We start from the raw sequence: 18380 nt of genomic DNA, 5'->3' as shown, positions 1-18380 counted from the left end.
TTTTTAAATGATTCTAAATGCTGTCATTCACTACTGTAAGGCCAAAACCTGCGAGATTTGACAGGTAAGGGGGTTTAACAAAAAAAAGGAATTATAATAAAGAGGCTCAAAAAGAAGTAGATATGCATAACCTTGATACTAAAATGTTCATGTTTACACATAAGTGGATTGATTTATCATCTGTGGGTGTTCATGTCCTTGAAACCTATCAGGCGTTCAAGCATGAATGCACATTTATTGGTAACAAAAATGTGGAAATATACTAGTTTCAACTTTATTTTTTTAGAAATCCCAAAACAAATATGGATAAATACGGTTAACATTAGTAAAAAATAAATATGGATAAATGCTAATGAAATTGTAAAAAAAAAAAAAAAAATACGATAAAACCGGGGGCTCTAATCATAATCAATAAGGCTTCATTTTGGGAGTACTGGACAAGTAAAACACACACCTGTGATTCTGACTAGTATTCTTGCATCATTATGTGGCTGCAAAACAGAGAAATCTGGTGTACTGTTCAAACAGACGTTTAGGTTTGAAAACCAAATATAAAAGTATTAAAGAAGCAATACAAGCCTATGGAACCTATCAGGAATGGACAAAACTAGAGATGATCTTTTTTTTTTGGGCCTTCATGTTAAAATAATTCCATTCCCTGGGGACTAATGAAAAGCAAGGAAGAAAGAGAGATTTCACATTTCCACACAGTTTAGATCAGTATATCAAGGAACAGAATATCTGCCATCTTAATATTATTTAGAAGGTGGAGCAGTCTGCATTATGAAGCCAGTGGATGCTTGCAAGGTTTTTCAACAACACTGGTTGTATTTTTTATCAGATGCGACTTCTCAATATGTTACATTACAGACTGGTTGCTAATTTTGGATAAAATAAAACGTCTGTCAATTCAATGGAAGATACTCTCTCAAAGTCAACTTAAGAAGGTTAGAAGATCAAGGCCCTGCTTAACCTAGGAATTTGCATTAATATCCTACAGCCACTGAGGTCAAAATGTTTCACTGTCTACGCCAATAATTGGCAAAACAGTGAACAAAAGTCACAAAAGATTAGATAAAATCAAGCCGACTAAAGTAACATTTCTTACAAAAGCACAAATGATGAAATGAAGTTACAGGGTGTTTTATTTGAAACACTATCTAAATATAGCACTGTGTAAAATGAAAAAAGTAGAAGAATGTGTAGCTAGATTATTGTTTTGGATGAAACATCAAAGATACACAAATTCATTAAAATGAGTACCTGCTCCTTCCACTTCTAAAATGCTCATTGTTGGATTGAAATGGTTAAAAGGGCCCCGCCGCAGATGAGCTACGACGACCACACCAGTGATTTAGACAAAAATGGTCTGTGTCTGACAAGTAAACTTACATATTTTAATATTGTGGTTAGCTTACCTATCATAATGTTATCTACAATCACTGTTTTAACACAACACTTGCAAATAAAAATATGATTTCATTTTATTTTATTCTTTTGAATTCAAAGTGTGAGCAGGAAATTTTAGAACACTTTAGAGATGGCTCTGTCTGCGCTTCACATGCTCTAATTCTTCTGATAACATCAGAGCAAGTTCTTTAGATGTATTTGAGCTGTATTGATTAATAGTTTGAATGAAGACTCTTTATGTCCATTATAGGGGCACAGGATGTTAATGCGTTTGCCCACTGTTACAGATCTATAATGAGCTTGGTGAACCCCATAAAATGAGTAAGAGGTACATAGTTTTACCTCTTTCGTAGAGACCAAAGTGGTTGTGTGGACATTTGTTCATTTAGGCCTTCAATAGCAGAAGAGGAACAACTAAGTTTGTTCATTATTCAAACAGCTAAACAACTGTAATAGCTCTGGAAACGTACTTTAGTGCAAGAGTCATAATGCCCAGCATTTCTAGAGTGTTTTTCATTTCTCACTTCATTCAGAAGTATTAGAAACTAAGACATGCAGATAAGGAAGAGTACTTTAGTCAACTAGCCAGAGAAACATTTTAAATAACTGCTTCCCAATGTTTTGTTTAACAAGAAAAGAAAGCGAAAGGAAAGTATTCAAAATGCAGTGTCGATGGCTGAATTAACCTAAATGGGACCTGGTGGGAGAAAGAAAATCCTAAAAAAAACAATTATGGTCTCTGGAACCAGCCTCAAAAAGCACCTAAATCATTTAGTGAATCAACAACACTACTTAGGTCTGATAATACATTTATTCAATTGATGCTTCTATTACAATGCAAATGTTTCACCCAAGCTCAAACTCTTTGTTGTGATACTGATACAGTGCCTCTGAACTGTGAAAGAGACAGCATGGTTTGGGTGTCCCAACAAAGCATGCTTCATTCACAGAAATGCCTTATACGTTCGAAGAATTTAAGCCACAGAATTAATTTGTATAGCCAAACCTTTCCACATTCTCTTTTTATACTGTTCTTTTTAGATTTTACACCTGCACCCTTCTCTCTATATCATCTACAACTACACAACAATAGTGGTATCTGAGCCTGAAAGAGCAAATCCCCCACTTTTACACAAGACAGGAGCAAAGAAAATTAAATAAATTAAAAAATGAGAAAAAATATAAAGTTAATCAATCCTACGTGAATAAGGGTTATGGTTTCGGACAGACTGTATGCAGATAAATGAAGCGATGCAAGTAATGACCATTACAAGGATGTAAGAAATCCACCCTCCTTCTGGCGGAATTTTGTTATAAATTCCTGTTTGTAATAACAGATAGGAAGCACTGGTATTTAACATCTTTGTGTGACTGGGACTACCCTGGGATAGATAGAACAGTCATCTGCTGGCAAATCCCTCTACTCTCGGGGTATGCAAGATATTTCCACTACACAGTGCATCACCTGGTTCATACACAGAAGCTCTTAATATGGCAATCAAACCATAGAAATAGTTGTACAAGTGTAAAACTTCTTTTAACTGAAATAAATCCACTTGGCCTTTGTGGAGCCTTAGTGAGAACATCAAAGACTAACTGAACCTTGGTAAAACTCCAGGGCCGGCTCTAGGGCGGTGCGACCGGTGCCACTGCACTGGGTGCGGACTATTCGAAAGGGCGCCGCATTTGAAAGTATTTTATGGTTTCAAAAGCACCTGCTGCTGCATTGCTGGGCTCCGGCAATTTTCATACAACAATAAAAACGTTAAGATAACGGCGGTGATTAATGTTCTTCCTGGAGAGAGGAGGAGTTTTGTCTAGTGGAAATTTCAACTCATTTTATGATAGCACAGAGGGTTAATATCCTTGCAGCAAAGAAATCACGCAGATCACACAGTGCATATAGTTTAAATAGATCAGTGCTTTTGTCAGAGAGATCCTTTTGTTACTGGCAGTGTAGATGTTAAAATCCTAACGTGGAACAGTGAACTAATAATGGTCATCAAAGCTGCATGCAAACTGAAAGGTGTAGATTAGAGCATTATGATTTTTTTCCTGCGTCTTTCATTAGTCTAATGTTTCAAAAAGGGTTCATTTCGGTTACAAAAAATCCTTATTATTAAATGTAACCCCCACCCATGAAGTTATGTTTTAAATTCTGAGACTGTGCTTCTCCAGACCAAGCACTCTTAAACTATACCAGTATGGATGATATGTGACTCACCTTGTAGTCTTCTGGCTTATGTAACATTTCCTATACACTGATTTACACACATATGATTGATTAATGTGTGTGTGATGTAAAGTGCTCCCACATCCCAAACTGGTATAGGTGAATCTATATAACTAATCAAACACATTTGCTAGAGAGAGTGGTTATGGAGACTTGAGGGGGCACTGTTAAAGGGTGGTAGTGAGGGAGTCTGTGGGGGGCGCCAACAAACATTGTCGCACAGGGCGCCACCAGTGCTAAAGCCGGCCCTGTAAAACTCCATATTTAAAGTCTGCCATACTAGAGTGTTTTACCTATTTTATGAAAAAGTTCCGGGAGCTGTACTTCCACCTTTTCTCTCTGAAACATGTGGTATTCCGCCTGCTCACAAATTGGGGGGATCAAATTGAATTGTCGAGCAACAGAGTAAGCCTCCTAGAAAAACACACAGAAATGAAGAAAAAAATGAGCTCTTGTTAGGACATACTCAAAACATTATAGCGAATCTGAAAGTAGACAGTGGAATCAGAAACATTGTATTTACATGAAACACAAATATGCTTTGAAAAACAGACTGCCATTCTCGGTGAAAGAAAAAACAAAAAAAGTATATAGAGACAAAATAGAGTCTTAGTGCAGTAATTTTCTTCAATCACTTTGAAATCCTTGATTGTATACATTAGAGGCGAAAATTGCATCAACAGACATTACAAGACAACAGATTTGCAAACGGTTCTGAAAACCATGCTAAGATTTTGTCGAGCAGTGGAGAGGCCTCACATCAGCTCTACCCGTACAATTCACCACGTTTCACTCGATTCTCCTCGAGGGTCGGGACAGGAATGTGTGCAATCACACCTTTTCTAATAAGGTGCCTACACCATTCGATATCATGGACGTAGACAGCACACGTTTCCTTCGCATAATGTATTTTCTTGCTTACATGTTCATAAAATGTTCAGCAATTTTAGATCTGTAAGGAAATCATAACGATTGCCATCTATTTCTATAACCCCTTTGCCCCCACATTCACACAAAAACACACACAGTTAATGTAAGAAGAAACTTCTACTGTTGCAGGAAACAAACATCACCACTACGAACAATTACACTGTATTTTCTGTGCTGATTCGTCGTCCTGTGGCTCTATGATTTCGACATTAAATTAGTACTCACAAACTCATAAACAAGCAACAAAGGAAACACCAAAGAAAGCTTAATGAATTGACTCTAATGTATTTTGAACTAAGACGTCTAAGGACTCTTTATCAACAAGTCATGGTTTGAAGTTCACTTGCGTCAAATACTGAATAGAGCCCCCATTGCTCAGTTGCTAATCAGCAGCAAGTTGTTTTAGACAATTTTGTTAAATGGGCAGGTCATAATCAGTGAACATTATGTCCGTAAACTACATGAACAGTTAAGTTGGGAGATGGTGTAAATGTAGGTAACTGCACACCTGGCTTGCCACTTGCCAGTGGCCTCCAGTTCCTGCTTGTTCCAGCCTGATCCAGCTGCCTTCTTTTGACTAAGTGACACCGCAGATACATGGGGTTTCCCACCCGGATTTTCCCTCTAACTGTTCTTCCACCAAACAAAAGCCCTGATGTCCCCAGGACATACTTAATACAGTCCACAGTGGGAATGTATCAGTAGGCACCTGGACACCTAGCTTGCCACTTGTCAGTGGCCTCCAGTTTCTGCTTGTTCCAGCCTGATCCAGTTGCTCCATTTTGACCAAGAGACACCGCTGCTGCACAGGTTTACTTGTTCGGATGTTTTCCGTCACCTGCTGTTTCTGGCAACAGAAGCCCCATCCACTCCAGAACCTACTTATTGCAGGCTTCAGCGCAACCAAGCAGTGGATTTGCCACTGGCGCACCAAAGGCAAGTCCGACTACGCCTGTCTGTGTCTGGAGCGTTCCCAGCACCTGGAACCCCTAACCCACGATGATCCAACGCAACACTACAACCACAGCCACCACCAGTGCCAACGAACGGCACCACTACTCCGCAGTAACCTCCACAACACACACTGGCATACATGCTGCTGTTGCGCATCTGTCAGCACCCCGGTAGGACCTTTCTCCTGCACCCATTGCCAACAACACCACCTCCAACTGTCTGTCATGTTCCTCAACATACAATCCCTCTGGAAACACTCCACCGAAATCTGGGACCTACTCAACGGTAACACACCTGACCATCTCTTCCTAACGAAAACATGGCTCAACCCAGCCTCGAACCGGAACATTGCCGCAGCCATACTGTCCACCTACAAAATCATACTCTAGGACCTAACCCACAAACCAGGTGGAAGACTCACAATCATCTACAAAAACATAATTGATGGTACCACCTCCACGGACTCGGACACCAACCTCATGGAACTCCTCCACTTCAAAATATGAACGGTCTATAAAGCCACCCTCAAGGGAACCCACACCTACTGTACCCTGGGCCCGAGCGGAATTCTGCAACCACACCGTAGACTTCATTGCTCCCCTCTCCATCAGATCAACCAAACACATCTTTCTCGGGGACCTCAATTTCCCCCTGAAAGACAACACAGACGCAAACTCAATGACCATCCTTGACAGCCTCAGCAACCTCGGACGCACCCAACTAGTCCAAAGACCAACCCACACAGCAGGCCCTATTTTCTCTTCCAACGATAGGCTCACCACCACACACATTACCCCAGTCACATGGTCCAACCACATCATCATACAATTCAAGATACCCGCCCACCAAGCCACCCCACCTGAAAGACCCAAAGCACCATCAAGACACAAAGGCAAAATATCCAAAGTATAATGGACCAAGTCCCTACAGGAACACCTACCCCACCACACCGGGAACCTCAATGTTGACACCAAGCTCTTCAATAAATGGCTCGCTGACTGCGGCAACCGCATCGCTCCTTACAGAAACAAGACCTACAAAAACAGCAAATGACCCAGCTAGTACACGAATAACCTCAGTGAGTCCAAGCGCCTCCGCAAACAACTTGAGAGAAGATACTCAACAAAAACACCACCGCAAGATACACATACAAAGCTGCCCTCAACCTCTACAACCAACAACTACGAGACACAAAGAAAAAGGCCCTAACTCAGACTCAAAGCTAGCTCCAACAACAGCAAAGAACTCTTCACCATCGTGAAGGAGTTCTCCAATCCTGCAGCTGTCAAGGACAACATCCCATCTCAAGCACTTTGCAACGACCTCTCAAACTTCTTCAAAAAGAAGATTGCCAAGATCTACAACACATTTGATCCACAGCATACCTATATGAACTCACCCGACCAGCCGTACACCTCCTTCCAAATAGCAGCTAAGCAACTGGAAGCACCTCTGGAACTAAGTAACTACCGTCCTGATGAAAACCATCCACTCAGGAGCCCCCTTAGTCCCATGCCCCCATTCACATAAAACCTTGGAAGAATCATCATCTCCACCGCGCTCAGCGCTATCATCAACACCTCCATAACCACAATCACCTTCCCGTCTTGCTGGAAAAATGCAGAAGTCAAAACCCAATTGAAGAAACCAACAGCAGACCCCAACACCCTCAGCAGCTACAGACCCATCTTACGCCTGCCTTTTCCAGCTACAGTCATTGAGAAAGCCTTCAATAACTAACTAGCAGACCGCCTAGAACTCCATCAACTTCTAGACAGCTCTCAATCAGGCTTTCGCACTAACCACAGCACTGTGACAGCCCTCACTGCAGCCACAATAACATCAGAAGCATCCTCAACCAAGGAGAAATGGCCACACTCATCCTTCTCGACCTATCTGCAGCTTTCGATATGGTCTCCCACAAGTCATTAATCAGAAGGCTTCAGCTCTTGGATATCGATAGCCCTCGGGTGGATATCCTCCTTCCTCATGGAAAGAACTCAATGATTTAGAAACAACCCCGCCCCAAACACCTCACAATCCAAGAAACTTATCTGCGGAGTCTCTCAAGGATCACCGCTCAGCCACCCACTCTTCAATGTCTACATGACAGACCTCGCAGACATGGTCAGAGCACACGGCATCAACACAGTATCCTACGCCGGCATCAACACAGTATCCTATGCCGCCAACACACAAGTCATCCTCTCCCTTATGTACTCAACCAGCACCATCAAAGCAAACTTCGCTAACTGCATGAGCAGCGTCGCTGCTTAGATGAACAACTGCCCCCAGCTCAACACAGACAAAACCAGAGTCCAATCTTCAGCAACAACCACTCCCCCCGAGACGCCTCTTGGTGGCCCTCTACCCAACCCTGCGGACCACGCCAAGAACCTTAGGATCATCCTGGATACCAACCTCTCCATAAGCAGACATATCAATGGTGTCTCCTCATCCTGCTTCCACATCCTGAGAACGCAACTCAAAATTTTCTAGTGTATCCCACTAAACACCATACAAATGCTCATACAGATTCTTATCACAAGTAGACTTGAGTAAGTTAACGGCAGCTACGTCCGAATCCCAGCCCATGTCCTACACCAACTCCAAACCACTCAGAATGCCACCTCCAAGCTCATCCTGAACATCCTGCGAAATAATCACACCTCAACAAACACCACTGGCTCCCAATCCAGGAGAGATATAAGTTCAAGCTACTCATCCACGTCTACAAAGCTCTCTGTAACACAAGTCCAGCTTACCTCAATCAACGTCTCTACTTCTACTAATACACCAGACACCTTTGATCTGCTCCCAGGCAAGAGCACACCTCCCTCGCGTCAAGAAAACCAGAAGTGGGAAATGCTCCTTCTCATACCTAGCAGTTAAGACCAGGAACGACCTCCTGAAACACCTCAGAACCTCCCTCTCCCTCATGCACTTACAAATGTAACCTCAAGACATGGCTCTTCCAGACGAAACAGGCATGATCTCCTTCTCCCCACTCAGGCCTGCCCTTCTCCCCGTCTGGATACCCTCATGGTGATTTGCCTCGCTCTACAAATTCACATAACATGCAGGTCTGCTGTCTCTTCTGCACTTTTCAGAACTCCCATTTGCATCAATAGATCTCTCAGGCTTCAAGGAGGCACACAGGGGATAGGGTGCATATCTTGGTTTTTTGAGAATCAGGAAACACTGCAGAGTTGCTAATGTTTTTGAAATGATCCTCTTCCCCCCCATCCTGCAGGCACTCTGGCCTACATTTCCTCTTCCTATTACAGCCCCCTTACACAAGATTCATTCATGAACTTTCCTCAAACATTTGCTTATTCACAACATATGCGAGGAAATGCTTTTGTGATCCACCTGAAGTACTCTACTCACCCACTGAAAAATTGCAAAGCACTCACTAACTCACTCTACTACAGTAGTACCAGACTGTGAAAATCTAGTGCACAAAGTACTATGATCTGCTCCCTCAGTCTTCGAACACATCCAAAACCACACAAATGTGAACTCTTGCAAATGTAAGATGAGTGCTGTGCAAAATCAATTATTCAGGCAACCTAGATTGATGTAATCTATTCTGGTGACCAAGCCCACCATATTTTAGGTAAGGACTAGGAGTGTCCCTTAGCATCCAGGGGGACAGACTCAAAAACTGTCACCTCAACTCTTTGAGAAGTCAAAGAATCTAGAGCAATTTTATTTATTTATTTATCTTTGTGTTTTATAGAGCGCAAACTAGACCCGTAAGGGTATCAGAACGCTTTACAGGATTGACAAGTGGTATACAAAAGACTTAGGAGGGGTGGATACATTTAGGATAAAAACAGGTAGATACATTTTACAAGAAACAAGCGGTCTCAGATCCCATGGTGGGATGCCCAGAGGTGCTGGGTGGATATAATCCGGAAAAACCATGGTGAGGCCGTAATAGGAGGTAGAACAAAGTCGCTGAGGTGACTGTAATGCAAGAGTTAGGAGAGGAATTTGCCCATTAAAAAGGTTTTGGCCTCCTTTTTAAAGCATGCTAGAGACGGAATTCTTATAATGGCGGGCGGGAGTGAGTTCCAAAGTCTTGGTGCGGCCCCAGAGAAGGCCTGATTGTACGTTTACTTTTCCGCAAGCGTGCTGGTTGGAGCAAGATGTCTCTGGCGGACTGGGAGTTTCTGGCTCCTCCGGATACCACGAGTTTCTGGGCGAGAAATACAAGGGAATTAGAGTATAAAGCCTTGTGAGTGATGCAAGCCAGCTTAAGTTGGATTCTGGCCTCGAGAGGAAGCCAGTTCAGAGCTTTAAGGTGTGGAGAGATGTGGTCGAATTTGTTTGAACCTGTTAGGAGTCTGGCGGCAGCGTTGAGGCAGGCTTTTAATGGAGCCAGGGAGATCTTGGGTAGACCTGCGAGGGTAGAGCATCCATATTCCAGTCTGGAGATGACTAGTGCCTGGATTGCAATTTTTAGGTCGGGAGTGTCAAGGAAAGGTTTCAGGTTTCTTAGGTAGCTCAGGTGAAATCTGGCTGTTTTGGCCATCGAGTTGATGTGGCCACGCATATTCAAGCTGTAGTCTAGGGTTATTCCAAGGGATTTAGCAGAGTCCTCTATGGTTGGTGGGCAGTTTAACGCTGTGACCGCCTTGATCCATTCCCGAATGTAGGGGTTGGTTTTGGGTGGGGAGATTAGTAGAAATTCAGTTTTTTTTGCGTTAAGTTTGAGCTGGTTAGAGGTGAGCCAATGGACAGTCAGCTTCAAGGCCTCGTTCAGGGAAAGAATGTCTTCAGGAGAAGAGATTTTGATGTAGATCTGGGTGTCGTCAGCATACACGTGGTAGGAGATATTGGCGGTGCGTAGCACTTCTGCGAGTGGTTCACGGTAAAGGTTGAAGAGGGTAGGGGACAGAGTTGATCCTTAGGGGACTCCAACCGTGATCGGAGAGAGATCGGACAAGCTACCGTTGGTTAGGAATCTTTGTGAGAGGTTCTGAAGGAAGGACCTAAACCATTTAATAATGGGGCCATCCAGTCCCATCCCGATTCTGAGGCGTTCAAGGAGTTTTTCGTGGTTGACGGTATTAAAAGCTGAGGATAGATCTAGGAGGATTAGGAGACAGGTTTTGCCTTGGTCAAGGGCTTGGAGGGCATCATCCACGATGTGGAGGAGAGTGGTTTCAGTGCTGTGCCTAGGTCTGAACCCGGATTGGAAGTAGTCTAGTAGGTGGAAGTTGGTGATGTGTTGGCTCAGCTGCTGTTGCACACATTTCTCCAGAACTTTAGCTAGGAGAAGGATATTAGATATAGGTCTGTAGTTGTCAGGGGAAGCAGGATCCAGCGTAGGTTTTTTTAAGATGGGGATGACTTAGCCGCCTTTAAGAGAGTCAGGTATCAATCCCTGTAGGAGGGAGGCGTTGATTATTGCAGTCCAATTAGGGATGATAGCCTGAGAGTCGGAGGCTAAGCAGTTAAGAGAGGAGAAGGTCATTAAAGTGGTATTCGGTTTTAAGGAGGATAGAATTTTCGAGACGGAATTTTCATCATAAACTTTAAAGTTGGACCAGTGCGCTTGGTTTTTGGGTGATGTCTGGGGGGCAGCATGGAGAGATGGGGCAGAGCAGTAGGGGTTTGGGAGTAAGTGGCGGATCTAGGATTGTTTCCTAGGGCAGTGATTTTGTCGGAGAAGAAGGAGGAGGAAAATTCCTCGTATGATAGAGATTTGGGGGTTTCTTTAGATGTTTTTGCCAGTTTGTTAGATAGGTGTTTGACCATTTCGAATAGCTTGCGAGGTCTGTTCTTTAGGGGGGGGGGGGGGTCAGTCTCGCAGCGAGCAGCCAGTTTCCCGTGATCAAGGTTCTTAGTGTCTCTAACCCAACGTTTGGGAATCACATGTTGTGGTGCCCTTGTCTTGTGGGTGCCAAGCAGAAGGAAGGTGATAGCCTGGTGGTCTCGCATGGGTCTATAGAGAAGCTTGACCGCTGATTCCTTAGCAATGATCCAGTCTAGGGTGGCGCCTTTCGAGTGAGTTGGGAGAGTGCAGGTTTGGGTAAGGGCTAGGTCGGCCAGGAAGTCTCTAATTGCGTTGACCTGAGGGTCCTTTGGGGTCGTTCCAGTGCAGGTTGAAGTCTCCAAGGAAAATGTCTTTAGAGTTGGGGGAAGCCTTGGCTGTGATGATTTCCATGAGGTGGTCAGTGAAGGTGTCATTCATGCCTGGGGGGTGGTAAAAGATACGCAGTCTGCACAGTTGGGTGGCGGTGCTGCATATGGAAAGTGCAAGGTATTCGCAGGAGTCTGTGGGATCTGCCAGAAGTTCAGTAACGAGGAGGTTAGAGCGGTAGATGCAGGCAATGCTGCCCCCCTTCTTTTTTAGACTGCCTGTCCAGCCGTACGATGTTATAGTTGGGAGGGACTAAAAGGTCTAGTCAGGGCGATGAGGATTCATTGAGCCAAGATTCGGTCAGGATAGCGAAGTCAGATTTTAGGCTCAGGATGAGATCGGCGACATCAGTGGCATGCTTTACTGCTGAGCAGCAGTTAATTAGGAGGCCGGATAGTGGGAGGTTGGAGTGAGTGTCGTGAGTAGGGGCAGAGATGGATACTAGCGCTAGGTTGCTATCAACAACTTCTCTGATGCGGAGGGTAGCTGACCTGTTGGGGTTGATTGCAACTGTGCGGAAAGCATGTTCGTCACTCAAGTCTAAAGGGCATGGGGTTACCAGGGCAGATTTGTAGCTGATGAGGGGGTCTAGAACTTCTTTCTCCGTGAGGTCTAGTGGACTAGGAGTTACAGGGGAAGATTTGTAGGTAAGGAGGAGGGCCAGAATTTCCTCCTCCGAGAGGAGGCAAGGCTGCTTATGAAGGCGCAGGTGTCTCAGGGATAGCGGTAAGGGGTGAAGGAGGGGCTTGGTGGAAGGGAGGGGAGTAGAGTTCTGCGGGAGCTTGAGATTCGAGAAGGAGAGTTCGGTGAGGTGAAGGAGGTTTTTTAATTCCAGAATGGAGTTATGGATGCTCTGAGTTAGTTTGGTAGCTCTGTGGTGGAGAGTTTCAATACCCCTATAAGAGGGATGCTCTTGCGGGCAGGAGGCCGATGGTTTGGGAACGAGTCTAATGGCATGCGCTGGTAGCCATGAATGGGAGTGTCTCTATCAGCCACTGACCTTACATCTGTCAGCTCCCTCTTCAATTTGTGGTAAACACAGTTTAATTTATCGGTAATGGAGAGGCAGCTGACAAGAGAGAACTATAAAGGGGGAGAGGAGTGCCTACTATAGTGAGATTTTCCTTGGGCCTAGAATCGGTTTATCAGACTAAGTTCAATTTACAAGCCTTGGAAGTTCCAGTTTCGCTCACCAGACATGCAGACCCTCATGCACTCGAGGTGCACCTGCACACACATGCGCATGCCACAGATGCCATTTTGCTTTCTCGCTTCCACCCTGCCTCTATGTAACCACCAACTCAGCACCTTGCCTGTTCTGCTTGTACCTTCTTGTCTAGGCAACAGAAAGCCTAAGACGTGTCGTACAGCTGTGTAGCGTGCTTCATATGCTTGTGAACTTATGTACATGCACGCATGTAATAATGTGACTGATAAGGAGTGTACCTCATGAGCGTGATCAGCCGTGCTACTTACTTTCAAGTTGCATCGTGTTGTTATGAGCCTCATGACTGCATTGTTTCTCCATGGTTTTCACAACTGTATCTAGATACGGTTGCAGTTTTATGGAGGACGGACCTGCGGCCAGAGGGGTGCTGCATTTTTTTGCAATAAACTGATAAACATTACATCGTGTGGATCCCTTTATTCCGACAAAACAAACTGTCATATAGTATGCTACAAACATCACCCACATCCAATACAACCAGCCAATTAGTACACTATAGACGGACCTCACCAAAAGCAACCAACACACTACTAATACACCATATTCCGCTTCTACTGGACACCAAACAGCACATACCACACACACTAATGCACAACTCATAGTCATTTGCCTGGCCAAAATAATGGCCTATGGATAAAAATCAGCATGGTTTGACAATGGGCAAACGATCACCCATCTTAAGAAAAAAATTCAAAGTCTGTCTACACAACATACAAATAAACTACACAAAGACAGGATCAAGATTATTTTGCCTACATATTACCCAACACGGAGCATTACTTAACTATACATTTAACAAATCTCATATCCAACCAAATAATCTTACATAACCAAACTATTAAATCACAGAAACCTTTGAAATGGATGCGCAGATTAAAACAGTGGATCAGTGCCAATCCACTTTAATATTCAAGTGATCAGTTATTTTCCATAGGTCATCAGAGTTCAAATGATTATTAAGATAGAAATGAGGTAGTGTGTCCTAAGTTTCTATTATACAACCCCGCAGAGGGGGGTTCTAGATCGCGGGAATGTAGAAGACCCCATAGCGCCTTATGAATCTAATTACATGCACCTACCTGGTCCTGCAAAATTGCAATAGCATGGCATTTTCAAGTTCAATAATTAACTCCTGAATAATCCTTTTTTTCCTTTAAAGTTTCCTTTGGCAGCTCTTAGTACATTATCGAATGCAGCATTCAGTGTGGAGTCTCGTGTTGTGTAGTTTTATCAGTAAAACTGATAGTTTGTGTGAATTTTGTGGCCATTTCAATTGAAATTACGCTGCTTGTAAATGACGATGTGCTAACACACCATGCTTTTGTAATATTTGTGCGACAATGTGTTCCAAAATGCACCATGGGCTACATACCACACCCTTACCATTCATTCTCCTGCTGAATGGGCACGGCTCATTTGTTGCACTTGTATTAGTGTGTCTTGGATTTTTCACAATCCCTATGACTCCAGTGTTGTAACACTGATAATAGCAAACCCCACTCTGAAAATTGTTACACCACCACTGGGTGCAGTAGAAATACAAAAAAAAGCATGTGCCGCATGCCCATTTTCTATGTCTCATTAGCCAGATTAAATATGCTGTTAGATTCCATTTTAAGTATTGCTTTCAATTACTATGTTTTATGCATTTTGTTAGGTGATTCAACAGACAACCGGTGGCTTTATTTCTATTAATTCATTACATCTTTGTCGGTTTGACTTTTCATCAGCTTCACTTAGTCCAGATGGTCATTCGGCAGTCTGACCGCACAATTTAGTTTTGTTCATTAGGATTTGTTCCAACTTGATACTGAACAAGCTACCTGTCAGGTCAAGGAGATTGTTGCGCAAGTGTCCGAAGACACTATTCTGGACATGGCAAAACGTGTCTCTAAAGCAAACAAAATCCTTGCATTGGCCAAGGAGCAAATGTGAGAGGAACCTAAAACATGAGCTCTGAAGGAAAAAGAAAGATTACACATCAGTAATCAGAATAATTGGCCTTCTTTTTGTTATATTAAAAAATATATGCATTTGGGAACAATAAAAAGAATTTGAAAACATAAAAGGTCTTCCGCTAAGCGCTTAAAAATGAGAAAGAATCAGTTAATGGCCAATTTCACTGTTCAAAGATTGCCAGCAGAGATAAATGTAGCCTGATTTTATAACTGTAAAAGCGCACAAAGGAAGGTCCTGATTGAGGCTGGGATGTAAAGGAGCATGAATGGCGAACTGCTTGTGCCCCCTGGCACAATAGGCTGCCCTATTTAAAAACTCTTTTGGAAGTGGATTACTCAAACAGACAGGCGTGAGCAGTGCAAAACGCTTGAAGAGCTACTGCTGGAGCCCTTAATTGCAGCCAGAGTTAGCAGGCAGTGCCTTATGCAACTGTACTGTGTTCAATTAATAAAGGAGCCGGGTAATAACATATCCGGCTGTTGCACAAGGTACTAGAGTTGGGATTCGGCTATGCAGATGTTTCAGCCTGTTTGAAATATATTGATATAAATGTATTTCATCAGAATGAACCAACACAGATGGTTGGTGTCCATCTCTTTGCCTACCTTTTTCTAACCTGCAGTTGGCAACATATTTTCCGATGTAGCAAGGAACGATAAGACATTAAACATCTCAAAACCTTAAATGTTCCATTGTCGAATTTTATGACATTTCAGAAACATGTGCTCCTGATATTGGATGTGTGTTTTAATTCTGGTGCATGTATTCATTTGCCACATTCGTAGTTTGCAACATGACCAGATAGGTGTTAGAGCACTTTAAAGTATATGTTTACCTGATGGCAGGATTAAATGGGTAATCCAGAAAGCATTAATAATGCTAAATGCACTGAAATTCCTAAAGTTGTGTTGATACCAATCAGTGTCATCTGTTTCCATTAATTCATTAAGCAGTTAGGTTAAAAGAGCTTCCAGAACCCACTCAGAAATATCAGTTTGTTATAGAAGAATGTCACATTTACTCTGATTTGACATAACTTTTCTCAGATCCCAGATGAAGACACCATGGATCCTCTATTTGGGGTAAGAATGCACCTGCTCAAAGAGGTTTACGACAGAATACCCATCATGGAGAAGCAGGATGTTAAGAGACATTTCTTTTGCGCATAAATACCATCAAGTGAATAAGGAAGAAGACATGATGCCTCTGGGGCTATGGTGCCTCTTTGTCTCAGTAATGCCAAAGCTCTGTGATATTCATGTCCTCCACTGTCTGGGGCAAGGAGTGGTAGGAGAGGTACACCCAACCCTTGCCTCCATCACTTCACACACTTTCAGCTGGTAGTTTGGTGTGTCCCTAGTCTCTGTGTGAGAACCCTAATGCCACCCGGCTTTGTGGGTAATCTGCCTGGTGGAGTGAATAGCTCTCGTTTTCAATTTTCCTTGAGAGCTTTACTGATGGGGACACTCTTTTGTTGGTTCATTCTTATTGACTTCTTTTTGTTACAGGTTTTTTCCAGACAGCAGGCAGGCTCCCCCTGCTTTGTCCTGACTACAGTTGGACCCATTTCTTTTGTCCCAGTTTATTTGCTCCTACAGTGCTCTGAGGCAGGATCTGCTACTCAGCAATCTTTGCAAGCTCATGGGTTGGCTGCTCTGAGAGAGACTGTTCTACAGGCATCATTTCACCAGTAGATATGATGAGTTACAAACACAGAGGAAGGGGAAAAGGAAAGAAAAGAATAAGATGTTGTTGCATTTTGCGAGTTTCTGTGCCATCCACCTATGCAATTTCATAGATGGTGCAGAGGAGGCTGATCCAGGGCATCCATGGGTAACTGATTTGATTGGTTGATTAATTTGCTTATAAAGAGAGATGTACAGCACCATGTGTCTTCTTGATGCTAACACAGAGAACAGTCAATACAGCACAGAGAGTAGGAGAGGAGATAACCCATGCCTTAGAAATTTCAACAGAATTCTTGTGGTTGCTTGCTTGAAAAGCAAGATGATATTTAAACCCATTAGGGTCGAAGTCGGACACTGTCTGATGTCCACACTACCTCCACAGTGTGGTCATTGGCCAAAGGTTCACAGGCCGGACCCCAGGAGGCATACATTTATTTTGAAAATGTTTGTTTTCACCTGAAATCACGCCCCCATCCAGAGGAAGAATTATTAGCTCATGAGGGGGAGAGGAACGGTCCTGACATATGGTCCGACTGCCCTGGGCACCATACCATTTTTTGTAATGTGTGTTTGCCCTAGTGGGCTCAATCAAGCCCCCCGAGGGTAAAAAAACAGCTTTGCACGTTTTCTGGGATCGACATTTCTGACATAGAGGCAGACCACACATGGTGTCATAATCTTTTTAAAATGTGTGTCTTTGTCTTCCCTTGTTCGTACGATCACACCCCTCGGGGGAAAAATAATTGCAAATATATTTAGGAGGTCGACTTTTCTTGCATACAGGCTGACCTCTTATTAAATGCGCTGCCACATCGCCGCCTGTTGCTGCTGTAACGGGGACTCCAAGCCCCAGGGTGCCTCATTGCAGGTGGAAGGAGCCTGCTTCTCATCGCACTTCAAAAGCGCCAACTCTGCCCGCAGCGCGGGACGTTTCCGGGCAAAGCCCGTGCCAAGGGCGGGCCCGTCATTGCGAGGAAAAGGCAGGGCAGGCCCTCCCCCCTTTCATCTAGGCGACGGTCTGTATCTCTGCTGCAATAGTCCTACAACATCCAGACAAGGTACTGTACTACTTGCTTTCTCACCCATGGAGACTTTGAACACAGCGCGAGCCATTCTTTAAGCACTATCGCACCTGAACTCTGCTCCCCGGATCCACACTTTGCCAGCCCCTGATGGCATTTTTTGACTCTGACAATTATCTGGAGCAGGGCTATTACCCGATAACTGCTCAAATTATTTTATCTTTGTTGTAATATGGGCAAACGGAAAACCATGGAGGGCATAGTGGCGGGAAATAGCACCAATAGTGGGGCAGGCAAGGGGAAAAAGGCCAGGAAAGTTCAGAAAGATGCAGATGGATACTTATTTTATTTATTTGTATCGCGCTAGAATCGACTCTTAAAGAGTATCTCTGCGCATAGAAGAAAGGAAAAGATCATGGCAGCTACAGGAGGCGAATGGTACAGTTCAGCTCAACTTGGTCATATACTCCTAAAATGATTGATAGTTACTAGAACAAAAACGTTTTAAGCTTTTTCCTAAAAACCAGGAATTCTGAGCATTGTCTAAGCTCAAACGGTAGTTTGTTCCATAGTGTAGGACCTACCACTGATAGGGCTTTCCCGCCCTGTCTGCTCCTCTTAATGGAAGGTACTTTGAGTAAGAGTTGGTTACTGGACCTAAGAGATCGAATGGGGTTGTAAGGAATGAATTTGTCTCTCCAATGGGAGGGTCCGGATCCATGTATGGTTCTGTGAATAAGGCAGCATGTCTTAAAAGTAATCCTCTTATGGATTGGGAGCCAGTGTAGACTGTCGAGGAGTG

General features: G+C 43.6%; 1 protein-coding gene across 8 annotated transcripts in view; it reads right to left on the bottom strand.

The window, feature by feature from the left end:
• KCNAB2 (potassium voltage-gated channel subfamily A regulatory beta subunit 2) overlaps positions 1–18380 on the bottom strand; it is a 1115399-nt gene that overhangs the window by 55544 nt on the left and 1041475 nt on the right. For all 8 annotated transcript variants that reach the window (XM_085608872.1, XM_085608876.1, XM_085608871.1 and 5 more), the window contains one exon: positions 3937–4057. In XM_085608872.1, the coding sequence (XP_085464998.1) occupies positions 3937–4057 (121 nt within the window). The remainder of the gene's footprint in view (positions 1–3936; positions 4058–18380) is intronic.

This window comes from Triturus cristatus, chromosome 1_2 (genome assembly GCF_964204655.1).
Source record: "Triturus cristatus chromosome 1_2, aTriCri1.1, whole genome shotgun sequence".
NCBI lineage: Eukaryota > Metazoa > Chordata > Amphibia > Caudata > Salamandridae > Triturus > Triturus cristatus.
The sequence above is the reverse complement of the archived record's forward strand: the minus strand, read 5'-3'. Positions and strand labels throughout refer to the sequence as shown.